The sequence below is a fragment of the Jaculus jaculus genome, chromosome 17 (assembly GCF_020740685.1).
Source record: "Jaculus jaculus isolate mJacJac1 chromosome 17, mJacJac1.mat.Y.cur, whole genome shotgun sequence".
NCBI lineage: Eukaryota > Metazoa > Chordata > Mammalia > Rodentia > Dipodidae > Jaculus > Jaculus jaculus.
Genome location: NC_059118.1, coordinates 52,371,636 through 52,388,435, shown reverse-complemented (window position 1 = coordinate 52,388,435; position 16,800 = coordinate 52,371,636). Strand labels below are relative to the sequence as shown.

The following is a 16,800-nucleotide window of genomic DNA, read 5'->3' as shown; positions in this document are numbered from 1 at the left end:
GTATAAACATGCTTTTACCTCATTTAGCCAATGGTGGGGATGCAAGTGGATGGGGTGTGGTATTGCTGGGCAGTGACACTCTTCTGTCCTTCCCCGTGCCACCTGCTCTCTTCAGATGGCATAAACTCAAGAAATGTAATCTGATAATTAGATTAAGCAAGAAGGTTTTGCTCAGGGACAGGGTGGAGATACATATTGTCTTGTAAAGGCGAAACAGACCCTTCGTAAAGTGGGGCACAGAGGTGACCTCCCACCACTCACTCACCGCACCCTGGGGGCACGCTGAGCTACCTGCAGTCTTGCCCTGGGTTGAGAACCTGTGGGAAAGCTGGAGAATTCACGTAGTGGTAGAGTACTGGCCTAGCATGCTCGAGACCCTGGGTTCCAGCCCGAACGTTGCCAAAAGAAAATCCAGCACAGATTGGAAACTGAAGTGGAGATTACGCTCAGCCCCTCGGGCTTAAACGAGCAAGTTCAGGAGACGCTGGTGCCTCCACAGTTTTCGTTTTTAAAAGCTTTCCCACATAAAGACACATGTGTGAGGTCAGTAATCTTTCCAGCAGCTCCTGTCTGCCTCCATAGTCACTCCCACTGTCTAGAACGTGTGGACCATTTGAAAAGTATAATCATGTATTTAGGACCCTAAAGCCCAGAGGAAAGCAAAACTAGAATTTGGTGTCATTCGTTCTTTCGCTCAACTGGCTAAATGAAGTAGCTGTCCAGCTAATTCAAGCCACATGTCACTCCCAGTCTTTACATAACTGCTGCTCTCTAGAGATCATCTCTTGGCAGATATACGTGGCTGTCTATAGCTCCGCAAAGTTTTCCCATGGAACTTTTTATTTGATGTTTCCTTTTTATGAGAGATTGCATGTTCAAGTTGCCAGTGCTGGTGGACAAGAAGGAGAGCACATTTGGTCTAGACAGCAGTAGCAAAGCAAGGACAAACTCATAATTCAGGCCATTATCTAGACAATGCCAAGTACCTGGACCTCATGGAACAGATGGCAGCGTGCTCCATGGACGGCTTCTGGCCGCGCTGTGGTGGCCTGGTCTGCTCTTACCAAAATACACTACTTTGTGTGGGGCGGGCTGGCTGCATGTGGGGATGTGTGCACATGTTACTGTCGTGTGCTCCTGCCACAGCACTTGTATGGAGGTCAGAGGACAACTGTCAGGTATCAGCCTTCACTTTCCAGTCTCTCATGGTTCACCCTGTTGTTCACCAAGCTAGCTGGTCCACAGCTTTGGTGGATTTTCCCATGGCTGCCTCCCTTCTCATTTTAGATGTGCTGGATTACAGATCCAGGCTCAGGTACTTATATTTGTGCATCAAGTACTTTATGCACTGAGCCACCCCACCACCACCACCACCACTACATATACATACATACATACATACATACATACATACATACATACATACATATGTATGTATTTGGGTTTTCAAGGTAGGGTCTCACTCTAGCCCAGGCTGACCTGGAATTCACTATGGAGTCTCAGGGTGGCCTCGAACTCACAGCAATCCTCCTACCTCTGCCTCCCAGTGCTGGGATTAAAGGCGTGTGCCACCACACCTGGCTCAACCTATGTTGTTTTAAAAGACACATCTAGATGGGCTGGAGAGATAGCTTAGTGGCTAAGGCATTTGCCTGTGAATCCAAAGGATCCAGGTTTGATTCCCCAGGACCCATGTAAGCCAGATGTACCAGGTGGTGCATGCTTCTGGAGTTATTTATAAAAAGTAGCTGAAGGACTTGGCATGCCCATTCTCTCTCTCTCTCTCTCTCTCTCTCTCTCTCTCCTTCTGTCTCTTTCCCTCTACTCTGCTAAATAAATTAAATAAATAAATAAAAGTCACGTCCAGATATAAAAAACAAGACATTGAGAGCAGAGTTCATTTGTTGGCACATGCTAACATGGCCTGCGTATGTCACTCTTAGGATGTTGTCCAATGTAAAGGCATAAATGTGACTCTGGAGTGACTTTGATTTTTGTTCTAATTTATTTATTTTATTTTAATCTACTGCCCAAGATTGGCTCAGGTCACCAATCCACAGGAAGTTGGGGAGATGGGAAAGTGTGAAGCCATCTGAAATCATTGATGAAACCTTGACCTGTGAGGTCTTAATGGTCTCCCTTCACATCTTGGAGTAAGGATGTTAGATCTCTGCCTCTGAATGAACTGGTCCGGGTGGACCCACATTACTTATTGCATTGTGCAGCCATCTTTTTCCATCTTGTACATCAACTGTATGGGACTGTATTAGACTGGCTGGAGATGTGGCATGTCAGTACTGTTCTTTTGTATGTGTGTGTTACATGTGTGTTTGCAGATGCATGTGTCCCATGCTCATAGGTGCAGAGGCCAGAGGAGAATATCAAGTGAGCTTCTCGGTCACTCCCTCACACACTGAGGCAGCTTCTCTCACTCAACCTGGAGCTGCTGCTTTCCGTCAGACTGGCTGACCAGTAGGTCCCTCTGCTCCTCACAGGACTAGGGTCACACCCAGATTTTTACATGGGTGCTGGGGAATTTCACTCAGAGCAAGTCAGATCCAAAGGCTCAGATGGCATCTCCTAAGCTCTCAGTGTGTACATTCTGTGTATGTTGATAAAATAGAAAATAGTCCCTAAACTTACTTCCTAAAAATTATTAATAAAAATGTGCTTAAAGTATTCTACATCACTTCACTGTGGTATTATTAAGAATTCTCTTTTCTTGGAAAGGTTCCTAGGAACTTTACTTTCATTGGCAGAAGTCTCAAAATTCTAATAAGTGATGGAAGAGAAGAGCGACTACAGTCATAAATTCACTTTGGCTTACTTAGGCTGTCAGGACCGTCATCTGTTGGTTTACATGCAAGCATCTTTCTTGATTATAGTTGCTTGCAATGAAATTGTGATAAAAATATGAATGTAAAATTCCCAAGTTCTTACAGAAGTTGATTCATTTGGAAGCATACCAATTTCACTAAGTTACTGGTAAAGTGCATCTTGCAGAAAATAAAAAGAAATTAATTCTGAACTCAAAAACAAACAAAGCCAGGAATGGCGGCACATACCTGTAATCCCTGCACTTGGGCGGCAAAGACAAGAGGATTGCCCCAAACGTGAGGCCAGGGTTACAGAGAGATCCTAAATGAGGTAACTACAGCTGGTCATGGTGGCAGATTCCTATAATCTCAGCATTTGAGAGGTGGAGGTAAGAGGATCAGTTCAAGGTCATTTGTGACTATATATCAAGCTCAAGACCAGCCTGAACTATTTTAAAGCCTATCTAAAACAATAAAAAACAGCTGGGTGTGATGGGACATGCCTTTATTTCTAGCACTCAAGAGGCAGAGGTAGGAGGATTGCTGTGAGTTTAAGGCCACCCTGAGACTACATAGTGAATTACAGGTCAGCCTAAACTAGAGTGAGACCCTACTTCAAAAATAATAATAACAATAAATAAATAAATTAGCCAGGTTTGGTGGGGCATGCCTTTAATTCCAGCACTTGGAAAGCAGAGGTAGGAGAATTTCCATGAGTTTGAGACCACACTGAGACTACATAATGAATTCCAGGTCAGCCTGGGCTAGAGAAAGACTCTATTGTGAAAAACCAAAAATAATAATAATAATAATAAATTAATAAAAAAAAAAACAGGGATGGAGAGATGGCTTAGCAGCTAAGGCACTGGCCTGCATAGCCTAAGGACTCAGGTTCAGTTCCCCAGTACCCATGTAAGCCAGATGCACAAGGTGGCGCATGTGTCTGGAGTTCATTTGCAGTGGCTGGAGGACCTAGCACACCCGTTCTCTGTGTGTGTCTCTTTTCCTGTCTCTCCCTCTCTCTCTCACATTCTCTTTCTCTCTCTAAAATAAATAAATAAAATATTTTTTTTAAATAAACAAGTCCCAAATTACAATTTGTGAGGAAATTTTTCCTGTCAAGGAGTATCTTTTATTTACATGTATAAAGCAGTGATCTTTGGCTCTAAAACTAGCAGTTCTTCCTTTTAACCACTGGCTCCAATTATGGCATGTAAGAGGTTTATAACTCTCAGGTTTATTTTAATTTTATTTATTTATTTTGAGAGAGAGGTGCAAAAAGAGAGAAAATGGGCATGTCAGGGCCCCTAGCTACTGCAAATGAATACCAGATGCATATGCCACCTTATGCATTGGCTTATGAGGGTACTGGAGAATCAAACCTGGGTCCTTAGGCTTCACAGGCAAATGCCTTAACTGCTAGGGCACCCCTCCAGTCCCCACTCTCAGTTTTTATGTGCCACATTCTACCAGGTCACTTGGGATTCTTTGCCTTTAGGAAACTTAATAATATTTTATATTAAATGTATAGTTATAAAACATTGTGAGTTCCTGTCATGGGAACATGAAGATATGTGTCTGTGTTTGAAATGACCTGGTGACTTTTAAAATTTAAGGATATTCCCGGCTGCACAGGAGTTTTTACTGCTACCTGGAGATTGTTAATGGGAAGCTAGATGATTAATGGGCCAGGATGGTTCAAAAAGGGATAGCCAGAGAGAATCTGACCCAGAGACAGAAGGGAGCCAAATGTGTGTGTCCATGAAGGAGGGTGAGGGGGAGACGAGACCCATAAACACCATGGCATGTCAGCTGCTTCATTTCTGTGGCTTTATCTACCATCTCCACAAACACTTAAAGGACAGGTGGCTCAAAATATTACTGTCACTAAGCTAGATTTATAGAGGAAACATCTTAACAAAAGTACCATTGTGAGCAACATAATCCACCTGTTCCAAGAATGTATTACATGATATTTTTATTTTCCTGGTCTCTTCTTTCAAAAAATTGATAAAAATAATAACCAAGATATTGGCTGTCTGACCTGCTCTTAAAGTTAGAGGGTAATACCATATAATTTTTTTTTCTTTTTTGCTTAGATCCCCTCAATCTTTCCTTTCAGGATAAAGATCCCAATGCTTGGCCCCACTCTAAACCACCGTAGTTTTTGGTCCTCATTCAATCTGAAAATAAAACCCTATTAGCCCATTCTGAAACTCAGAAAATCACTGGGCATGGTGTCACACACCTTTATTCCCTGTACTTGGGAGATGAAGATAGGAGGATCACTGTGAGGTGGAGACTACAGAGTGACTACTACAGCCTGAGACTACAGAGTGACTTCCAGGTCACCCTGGGCTAACGTGAGACCCTGCCTCAAAAAAACAAAGCAAAACACAAGAGCTAAAAAGCAGATAACTGGGATAATTTTAGTTTATTTAGATGCAGGATTAGACTATATTTGAGCTAAGTGGATGATTGATGTTTGGGAAGGAAATGTTTACCACCATAAGGCAATATGCAGAGTCTACTTAAGAATTGGAAATGATTTCCCTTTCTCTTTTATTTTTTTTTTATTTTAGAGAGATAGAGGAAGAGAGAGAATTGGTGCACAGAGCCTCAGCCACCACAATTGAACTCCAGATGCTTGCGCCACCTAGTGGGCATGTGCGACCCTTCGCTTACCTCACCTTTGGGCATCTGACTTACATGGGATCCAGAAAGTCAAACATGGGTCCTTAGCCTTTGCAGGCAAGCACCTTAACTGCTTAGCCATCTCTCCAGCCCTCCCTTTCTAATAAAATTTAAATTCTAGGAGCCAGGCATAGTGATTCATGCCTGTATCTCTAATACTTAGGAGACTGAAAGTTAGCGGCCAGCCTGAGCTACATAGTGAACCTGGGCTATTTAACAAGAGGCTATCTCAGACAAGAAAAACTCCCAAATAGAAGCTAAATCTGGAGAAATTAGATTATTAGTGATTTGTTTAAGTAGCTTATAATGAAAACAAATCACAATGCACATGATGCACATATATCCTACATTGTGTATGATATAGACAGTGCCTCACATCACCAAAAAGCTAGCCCTGGCTCCCCCTGTGCTGTGACAAGGCTCTCATTATTTTATAGCCATGGTTCCTATATTTATGAACAGAAAAGACAGCTGTTCCCAGGACAGTGAAATGAGTTTACAGAAGGAGATTTGCAGTACATTAACTTTTTTAAAAGTCTTTTTGCCATAAAAATTCTATAATCAAACATCTGCTCTCAAAATTAATCTGAATAGACCTTAAAAGCCTCATTTGGGGATTTGTGTTATGTTCTTGCAATATCAATGAACTTTTTGCACTGGGAATGCAGCCACTTAAAATCACAAATGGACTGCTTTTTCTGTTTTTTTTTTTTTTTTAATTATAAGCCATTGTTACATGACTTTAATAGAAGGTCTTTTTCAGTTGTGCCCAGGTGAGATTCTAAGATACTTACAAGATTCATTTTATCAACATCATAAAGAAGTTTGTTTTAAAAAAAAAAAAAAAACAACTTTGTTGGTGCATCTTCCCTCCTTCAGCTCTGTAGCAGGATTCCTGCCTTTAGTTCTCAGCATCACTTTTCCACAGATGTGACATTGTGGAAGTTATATGACATCACCTGCTCAGATCCTGAGCATAAATATGTCAGATTCTACTCTGTGGCCATAGGATAAAAATCACTGTTCAAGTAACATATACAAAAGCACTTATTAAGAAAAGTTTTCTCTGGCTGGAGAGAAGGCTTAGCAGTTAAGGTGCTTGTCTGCAAAACCAAAGGACCCAAGTTCAGTTCTCCAGGACCCACGTAAGCCACATGCACAAGGTGGTGCATGCGTCTAGAGTTCATTTACAGGGCCTGGAGACCCTGGCTCGCCCATTCTATGTCTCTCAAATAAATATATTAATAAAAAAGTTTTTCAAAGGAAAGAGAAGCTTTCTTTGGGGCAGGAAAATGGCTCCGTTGATAAAGCTGTAGCCATGGAAACGTAAGGAACCAATCGAGATGCTCAGCTCCCGCATGAAAGCTGAGCACAGCTGCCTGTCAGCCAGCGTGGGGAGGAGCAGATGGGAGGAGGCTTGGGGCTCGGGAGATGGCTTGTCCAGCCACACTGGTGAGCTTCGGTTCAGTGAGAAACCCTGACTTCCAATATAATGTGGAGGACCAGGTGCAGTGGCACATACTTTTAATCCCACCACCAAGCAGACAGAGGGGGGAAGATTGCTGTGAGTTCAAGGCCATCCTGAAACTACATAGTGACTTCCAGGTCAGCCTGGGCTAGTCCCTACCTCAAAAAACAAACAACAAAAAAATGTAAAGGTTAAAAAAAGGCAAGCATGGTGACACATACCTTTAATCCTAGTACTTGGGAGGCAGAGGTAGGAGGGCTGTTGTGAATTCAAGACCCCCATGAGATGAGACTACATCATGAATTCCAGGTCAGCTTGAGCTAGAGTGAGACCCTACCTCAAAAAAACCAAAACAAAAAAAAATGTGAAGGAGCCAGGTGTAGTGGCACACACCTTTAACACCAGCACTTAGGAGGCAGAGGTGGGAAGATCACTGTGAGTTCAAGGCCACCCTAGGAATACAGATCCTGGGCTAGAGCAAGACCCTGCCTTGAACACCCAATAATAATAATGTGGAGGGCTGGTCCCGTGGTTAAGAGTGCTTCTTGCAGAAGCATTAAAGGAGGCCTGAGAGACCACTGGAGTGGAGCTGGCTGTAGCCATGTACATCTGTAACCCCAATCCTGTAGGGACCAGAGATGGGAGCATTGCCAAGGCTCATGAAAAAATGGTGAGCTCCAGGATCAGTAAGAGACTCTGGCCCAAGTAAGAATGGGTGAAAGAATGATGGAAAAGGACACCTGACACTCCCCTGTGGCCACAATGGACAAGTGCACTCCACCAGGTTACACAGGCAAGCGCACAGGGTACTGCATAGGCACATACGTGTGTTCATACCACACACCACACACCGGCAAACAAGCAAACAAAAGTAAGGTGGAGAACAATTAAGGAAGACTCTTGACGGGGTCCTCTGACCTTCACATGCACTGCACACACATGCACCACACTTACACGAGTGTATACACACACACACACACACACAAAATAAAGGAGGAAAAAGAGGGACAAAGGAAGAAAGTGAGGGAAGAAGAAGAAAGAAAGAGAGAAGGGACGAGAGGTATTCTTTGAGAAGGACCAGAAAGAAGTACTTGGGGTAATTTACAACTGAACCACATCCCTAACTAACTGCCTTGTTGATCTTACATCTGCTGATCTTATCGTGCAGCCTCCACTTGGGGAGAGGAGTGCAGTCTGCAGGTTGACAGGGCAGTTTAATTAAGGCAAGTGGCCAATTTCTAGAAGCAGAATATCAAATCTTGGCAAAGCCAATTGGAGGATGGATCAGTGCTGAGGCGCGGGTGTCAGAGGCACAGGCAGGATGGAGACTGCTCTGGAGTGGTTGGCTTTGGGAGTGCAGTCAGCTGCTGCGGTATCGGAGACCAGGAGTGAGGAGAAGGAGAGATGAAAACTAAGCCAGACTGGGCTTGGTGGTACACATCTGTAATCCCTACACTTGGGAGGTGGAGCCAGCGGGATTGAGTGTTCAAGACCAACATGGGCTACACAGCAAGTTCTAGGTCAGCCTCTACTATATAACGAAAAACCAATTAAAAAGAGTTGGGAATGGTGGTGCATGCCCTTAGTCCCAGCAATTGGGATGCAGAGGTAAAAGGATTGCAGTGAGTTTGAGGCGGGCCTGGAACTACAGAATGAGTTCCAGGTCAGCCTGGGTTAGAGTGAAACCCTGTCTTGAAAAAAAAAAGAGAGTTGGAGGGATGGCTTAGCAGTTAAGTCACTTGCCCTTGAAGCCTAAGGACCCAGATTTGATTCTCCAGGTCCCACGTAAGCCACATTGTGGCACATATATCTGGAGTTCACATACAGTGGCTAGAGGCCCTGGCATGCCCATTCTCTCTCTCTAATAAATAAATAAATAAAAATAAAATCTTTAAAAAAAAAAAAGAGCCAAAGTGTTACTATACACCCTCCCAAGACTTCAGTCACATATATTCTAACCAGAGGTCCAAGAACAACTCTAAATAGCAAGGTTGTCCATATATCTATTCTTTAATTCACCTTATGACCAAAAGAATAATAGCCGGGCGTGGTGGCGCACGCCTTTAATCCCAGCACTCAGGAGGCAGAAGTAGGAGGATTGGCGTGAGTTCAAGGCCACCCTAAGACTCCATAGTGAATTCCAGGTCAGCCTGGGCTAGAGTGAGACCCTACCTCAAAAAACCAAAACAAACAAACAAAAAAATAACTAGTCCGGGGAGATGTCAGAGTGGGTAAGGTGCTTACCACACAAGCGTGTGAAGATCTGAGTTCAGATGCCCAGAACTCATGTAAAATGCCAGGTGTGCCAATGTGTGCCTGTAATCCCCATGCTCAGGGAAGTGGAGACAGGGAACCCTTGGTGCTTGTTTGCCAGCTAGTCTATCTTAATCAGTGAGCTCAAGGTACCCTGAGAGACCCTGGCTCAAAGAACAAGGTAGCAACTGGGTATGGTGGTGCACACCTTTAATCTCAGCGCTTGAGAGGCAGAGGTAGGATGGTTACTGTGAGTTTGAGGCCAGCCTGAGACTACATAGTGAATCCCAGGTCAGCCTGAACCAGAACAAGACCCTACATCAATAAATAAATAATGTAGACAGTGATTGAGCGACAACTGATGACCTCTGACCTACACACACATGAATACATACACACTTGTATTCTCACTTACATATAAACATGTATATACATATCACACAAACGTGCACACAACAATACATAGCCAGGTGTGGTGGCAACATATGTAATCCCAGCACTTGGGAGGTGGAGGCAGGAGGATTAGGAGCACAAGGTCATCCTTCTCTACATATCAAGTTTGAGTCCAGCCTGAGGTACATGAAACCCTGTCTCAAAAATGACAAAACCAATCTGAATATAGATAAAGGATTTGTCTTTTGAAACAAACAGCTTTGCGTGTAAAGTATGAATTTGCCAGTGGCTGGTGGTTTATCATTGACTATAAACAGCTTGTCTGAGGTCCTGTTTGCTTTTCTGTTAGAAGATGTGCAGTTTGGATGTGGAATGTCACCCAGAGTCATGTATTTGAATGCTTGATCCCCAGTTGGTGATGCTTTGGGGGAAGTTTGTGAAAGACTGGATAGAGACTTGCTGGAGGAAGTGTCCCTAGAGACGGGCCTTGAGGTATTATGGTCTAGCTCTGCTTAATGATCTTGCATTTTTACTTCCTCCATACTAATGTGAAGATGAGCTGACACTTCTTCTGCCATGATGTCCCCAACCCCTGATAGACTTCCCCCTGAAACCCCAATCCAAGATAAACCATTTCTTTCCAAAGCCTGCTTCTGCTCAGGTGTTTTGTCCCAGCAACGAGAAGAGAACTAATGCAGAGGGATTTCAATACATTCTGGTTATATTGTTATAATGGGCTAGGGTGAGACCCTACTTCGAAAAACCAAAACAACAACAACAACAAAAAAAAACTAGTCTGGGGAGATGTCAGAGTGGGTAAGGTGCTTACCACACAAGGATGTGAAGATCTGAGTTCAGATGCCCAGAACTCATGTAAAATGCCAGGTGTGCCAATGTGTGCCTGTAATCCCTGTGTTCAGGGAAGTGGAAACATGGAACCCTTGATGCTTGTTTGCCATAACAAAAACAACAATAATGTTATTGTTATAATGTACACTCACAGGACAGAGTGGCTGTCCCCAAACTTGTCCCCACATTGTAGTCACCTAGAAAACTTCAGAAATAGCAAAAGTGTGAATCTCACCTCCTTCCCATCTATTAGGGCACTAAGCATGGGCTTGGGAATTTTTAACAAATACCTGGGTGCTTTTAGTGTTCAGACAACTCCAGGAAACCCTATCTTAGAGCATACCATGACTGAGCATTGAAGAATGACCAAACGTTCTTTGAGAAAACTTGGATGCAAAAAACTGTATTTGAGCCGGGCGTGGTGGCATATACCTTTAATCCCAGCACTTGGGAGACAGAGGTAGGAGGATCGCTGAGAGTTCAAGGCCACCCTGAGACTACGTAGTGAATTCCAGGTCAGCCTGAGCTAGAGCGAGACCCTGTCTCAAAAAAAAAAAAAAATCTGTATTTGATATGGTCTTGTCAGCAGCATTGCTAAGGCTGTACATGTATATATATATGATTCAGTGTCACTCTGTGGGCAAGGAGACTAGGTATGAAATTATTGGCATAGCCGATAATAGGGAGTGGCATGGAGGGAGAAAAGAATTACCAAACGAATGAGAGTGATCAGTGGCTGGCCCCTGTTGGACTTTCCGTAATCCTTAGCTCATTCCTGGACTACCTCCCTCTTTCTCTGGGATGCCTGAAGACTGCACGTAAGGCAAGGTTTCGAGTCCATGAGGTGCCACTCACTGGAGACCACTCTGTCTGTAACAGGGGGCAGAAAGAGAAGAAAAGGCGAAGGTAAATCCCTCCACAGGGGCAGCGCGTGGGCTCCAGTTCGGGGAAGGCCTAATCAGTTTGGTTTCCAGTCCACTGTTCAGTAAAGCCCCAGATGCTAACTGCAGAGTAACCTTGGAAACCACAGCCTGGTGTGATGATTCAGGAATGAGCCAAGACCTCAGAAGGACACGTCCAAGGCAGTGTTTCACCATTCCAAGTGCCCTTATTTTAAGGGCTTTTATTTTCAATGTGTATTGTAAGCCCTTTGTTTGCTGTCTTGGCTCAATCATCTGAGCATATCCAAGTTCCACAGAGTTGGGTACATGGTTTATGAGTTCACATGTCCTTGACTTGGCTTTGGTGAGGCTTTGAGTCTCAGAGGAAGGAACCATGTAACCAAGTCATTCTGTTTGGAAGCCGGTGTCGTCTCCCCCCCCCACACAACAGGAGCATGTCAGGCTGCAGGGTATGGATGGTGGGGAGGGGTCTACTCCTCACAACTATATTAATGAGGACATGCTTATGAGAAAAAGTGTTATTTCGTGGTTCTTAATGCCTGTGACTAAGGTCTGGAGTATCATCTGATGTGCAAAGCTTGTGTCATAATCTCTTTGTTATTCAGAGCAAATCTTCAAATTGCACTCCAGTTACATGATGAAAAACATTCAGGGTACTGAAGGGTGGGTGGAAATAGACTGGTCTCCAAAATTGTAAAATCATTTTCTACTTGACCCCAGAATCCTGATGGAGTCAGGCTGTTCTTCCTTAGACTCAAAAAAAAAAAAAAAAAAAAAAACAAAATTATACCTTCAGGAGATGAGACTTTCAGCCTGCTGAGCTTTAAAGATACACACTGTGAATAAGAGAAGAATCTTATTGTCACAGTGATGCCACTGAATAGGGATTATATAAGAACTTGAAAATAGCTTGCTTTAGAAAACCACTGTAGATTAAAACTTCCTGACACTGGGTTGTTTATGAAAATCAGAGGAAACAACATTTAGCTCTTATGTCACGTTTCATCTTTTATGTTTTGCATTGAAAACACACGAACTGCATCACACTTCTGTCACTCTTTTGTTTCTATTTACTTATTTATTTATTTGGTTTTCAGAGGTAGGGTTTCACTCTAGTCCAGGCTGACCTGGAATTCACAATGTAATCTCAGGGTGGCCTCAAACTCATGATGATCCTCCTACCTCTGCCTCCAAGTGCTGGGATTAAAGGCGTGCACCATGCCTGGTTTTTTTTTTTTTTTCTTTTTTTTTTGTGTGTGTGTGTGTGTTCTCTGTTTTTGAGACAGGGTCTTATTATACAGCCCAAGCTTTTCGCCCGCGTAGCCCAAACTTGCGTCACGCTGTTTATCCTCCTGCCTCAGCCTCCTGAGTAATAGAATTTCTTGAATGTTCTGCCACCTCTTGCTATGGCTTTGTGAAAATTAGATTGGCTTGTAATTCTTTTTCAGAACTACATAGTTACCCTTCAGAGTTTAAAATTTTGATGGTATACACAACCCATGTTGGCTGTATATGTGAGCTTTTATCCAACCGGTATTAAACTATTGGGAATGTCAGCTACAGGATCTGTGTGTTATTTTTCTCATTGCTATGACCAAATACCTGACAAGAAGCAACTTAAAAGACAAAGGGCTTGTTTCGGCTTACAGTTTGAGGGCATGGCGGCTGTCACAGTCGGAAAGGGTCAGAGCGGGAATGCGGCAGTGTGGGTGGCTGGCTGGTCACGTTGCATCTGTGCTCAGAAGCAGCCAGGGATGAACGCTAGGGCTCCGCCCCCCTCCTTGTTTATCCAGCCCATAACACCAGCCCGCAGAACGGTGCCACCCACACTCAAGGCTCCCTTATTCAGCTAAACCTTTCTGGAAACATCCTCATAAACTCACCTAGAAGTGTTTGCATGGAGAGTCTAAATCCTGTCCTACTGACAATGAAGGTTAACCACTGTAGGGCCCTTCCCACACATTGAAATGCAGCGCCCCTTTCTTTCATGCCACCCTTTCATGCCCTTTGGGTTTGTTAGCACTGCATGCTTCCAAGCTTGTGTCATTTAGCAGAGGAAGTCACAGTGAGCACAGGCCTGTCTCAGGAGGGTGTGATCTGTGTTCATCTGTTAACAGTTCACATCCATTACACAATCAGATAGGTCCCAGACCCTTGTTACCTTCAAGTCTGACAGTCACCAGGTCACCTGCAGTTTTTGTTTTAGGGTCTTCTTGAGGCATAGATATTTGGCAAATGAATTCCAGATAATTTTGGTCTCTCTCATTTTCTCACTCACTTTCTTGCTCTCTCACACTCATTCTCTCTCTTGTTCTCACTCTGGTTGTGGGTATCACTGCCCATAAAAAGATAATCTTCTCCACTGAACCTCCTTTTCCTTATGATTCTAATTGGTCAAGGTCCACTCTTATTCTTACCCTGAGCCTTGGACCTGAGCTTTTATATGGCTGTTTGCCTCTGCCTTGCCAGGGGGAGTCCTGAACACCAACCATCATGTATGTTCCCAAGCCAGATCCACCTCTGACCCAGGACCTTCCACACAGACTCACAACGTACACCCTGGAATGCCTTTAGAAGTCCTGAACCCCAACTCCAATTCTCAATAGGTTCTGAAGTACCCTGGCAAAAACCCCAGCCAGGGCTTCAGTCTCAGTGGAGCTCCCCATTTCCTGTCTTCCACAGGGTCCTGTAGCGTCCACAGCGTCGGTCTTCTCTGGACCGGGCCTTCCACCGCCTCCTCCACCACCACCTCCTCCAGGACCACCTCCACTTTTTGAAAACGAATCCAGAAATGAGCAGTCCTCTCCCTCTCGCTCAGCTTTATTTGCCCAGCTTAACCAGGGAGAAGCCATCACAAAAGGTGAGGAATTGAGTCCTTGAAGCTGTTTCTCTTTCCCTCTGCCTCCAGCCACATCGATTCCCCAGTGACGCACAAAGCGTGCAGCTGGAAAGCAGGAGCCTGCACGCTCCTCGCTCTAGCGGGCGGCACCACCAGCTGCCACGTGGACCGAAGGAAGCAGCATCGGGCCTGTGGGCATGCAGCAGTGGTTGAGAAGACACAGCACTGACGCTCAGCTCCATTGTTCCTTTGCATTCAGTCCATCCCGCGGGATGGCGCCATCCACACTCAGGATGGACCTTCCCTGTTCAGTTAAATTCTGGAAAAGTCCTCACAGGCCCACCCAGAGGTGTGTTTCCATGGTGATTCCACATTACCTTCCAAAATCAACATGTCAGATGAAGTGAAATGAAAATGGTGAGCAACAGAGAACCCTGCAGCGAAGAGGGGACGGAAAGATTGTAAGAGCTACGGAGTGGGTAGGAATACCTGCTATCCCACAAGGACTGACTAAGCCCTTCGTGACCCCACAGTAAATACCATAACCCCACTGAGGAGGGCCCCAGGGAAATGGGAGCAGGGACAAGGGTATAAAAGGGCATAACCTGTTATTATATGGATATATATTATTACATATATTTTTATTATATATATATATAACAAAATTTTGCAAATGGTGAGCAATAGCGCCCCTGAAGAAGGACATTGGTTTGTGGAAGAATTATATCGTTGAACTGCCTTTGTCCTCATATGATGAATTATTTTTAATGCAACATTTAAAATACATAAGGGTCGGGGGAGGGGGATCACGCTCCTCAGTAGTGCAGCCCCCGGTAATTTGCAGACACTCCACTGAATAACCCCCACCCATGCTCATGCAAGCAGCCCTAATTAAACTCAACGGTTAAAGAATGTGCTTTCGAAACAATAAAGTCATGGTGCCAAAAGGTATATGCAAATATACTTTATGCATAGCTAACAGAACTGAGGGTGTCCCTCTACACAGCGCTAGGAGCAAAACTGAACTGATTACTGGCCCTGCTGTCCCTTCCAAAACTTATTTGCAAATAAAGGCATAAACTCATGACTCTCAAGTTGATTCCACAAACACTGGAATGGCATCATCATCTGCATCATCCCTACCCAGTGATATACACATGATTTAAACCATGAGGTATTTTGTGGTCAGGTGATCTGAGAGGGGCTTTTTAAGTGGTCTTTTTTTTTTTTTTTTTTTTTTTTTGAGAGAGAGAGAGAAAGAGATGGGGAGGGGAGAGAATGGGCACGCCAGGGCCTCTAGTCACTGCAAATGAACTCCAGATGCATGTGCCCCCTTGTGCATCTGGCTTACATGGGTCCTGTAGAATTGAACCAGGATCCTTTGGCTTTCCAGGCAAACACCTAAACCACTAAGCCATCTCTTCAGCCCCCCCCCCCCTTTTTTTGCAGAACTTTTTATCGTATCCACTCCTTCAAGAGAGGGTTTCTCATTTTTACTGCTTACTTGTCTCATTGCTATGCAAAATACCTCCCAAAGCAGTTTCAGGAAGGAAGGGTTATTGTGGCTCACAGTTTGAGGAGACACAGGCCACCTTGGAGGGGAAGGCAGGGAGGCAGGTAGTAGCAATGTGCAGCTGGGACTCCTCACAGCTTGATGGAACAGGAAGCAAAAAGTGGACAAGAGGTCGGGCTGGGCTGTAAAGCTTCAAGGCTTGCCCCCAGTGACCCACTTTTGCAATCAAAGCTCTACCCCCTGAAGGCTCCACAGCCTTCCAAAAGAGGACCATGGGGTGGGAGCCAAGTGCTCAAGCACGTGAACTTATGGGGAAAGTTTACGGTCAAACCACAACACACGTTAAAAATATGTACAGCACTTTTTTTCAGTCTAAACTCATGCAGGATGTACACTCTCTGTTGGCCTTGAAAATCATTATGCTAGGCTGGAAAGATAGCTCAATCCTTCAAGGTGCTTCCTTGAAAAGCCTGATGGCCTGGGTGTGAGTCCCTGCGGGCATGCAAAGCCAGACGCACAAAGTGGTGCATGCATCTGGAGTCTCTTTGCAGCAGCAGGAGACCCTGATGTGCCCATTCATTCCCCCTCTCTTGAGTAAATAAATTTAAAAAAGAAAAGAAAAGAAAATAGCAGTACTAAGCATTCTTGTGCCATCATGGACATTTCCCTTCACATGAAGTAAAAAGAAATGTGTGTCTGTGTGCTCCGTCCTAGGGCTCCGGCACGTCACAGATGACCAGAAGACGTACAAAAACCCAGGCTTGCGAGCTCACGGACAAACCCGATCTCCAGCCAAAACTCATACTCCAAGCCCCACATCTCCCAAGTGTCAGACTCCGCAGAAGCATGCCCCAGTGTTTGAGCTGGAAGGAAAGAAATGGAGAGTAGTAAGTGATGTCGTCTGACCAGTGGCCCATGGCTAGCACCATTTTCCAGACAGGGATTTTTATTTTTTTTTATTTTTTATTTTTTTGGTTTTTCAAAGTAAGGTTTTACTTTAGCCCAGGCTGACCAGGAATTCACTATGCAACTCAAAGTGGCCTCAAACTCATGGCGATCCTCCTACCTCTGCC

General features: G+C 44.4%; 1 protein-coding gene across 2 annotated transcripts in view; it reads left to right on the top strand.

Annotated features, from left to right (window-relative positions):
• The window catches only part of LOC101601471 (cyclase associated actin cytoskeleton regulatory protein 2), a 314,827-nt gene that overhangs the window by 278,211 nt on the left and 19,816 nt on the right, over positions 1–16,800 (top strand). For both annotated transcript variants that reach the window (XM_045137016.1, XM_045137017.1), the window contains 2 exons: positions 14,058–14,235; positions 16,442–16,614. In XM_045137016.1, coding sequence (XP_044992951.1) covers positions 14,058–14,235; positions 16,442–16,614 — 351 coding nt within the window. The remainder of the gene's footprint in view (positions 1–14,057; positions 14,236–16,441; positions 16,615–16,800) is intronic.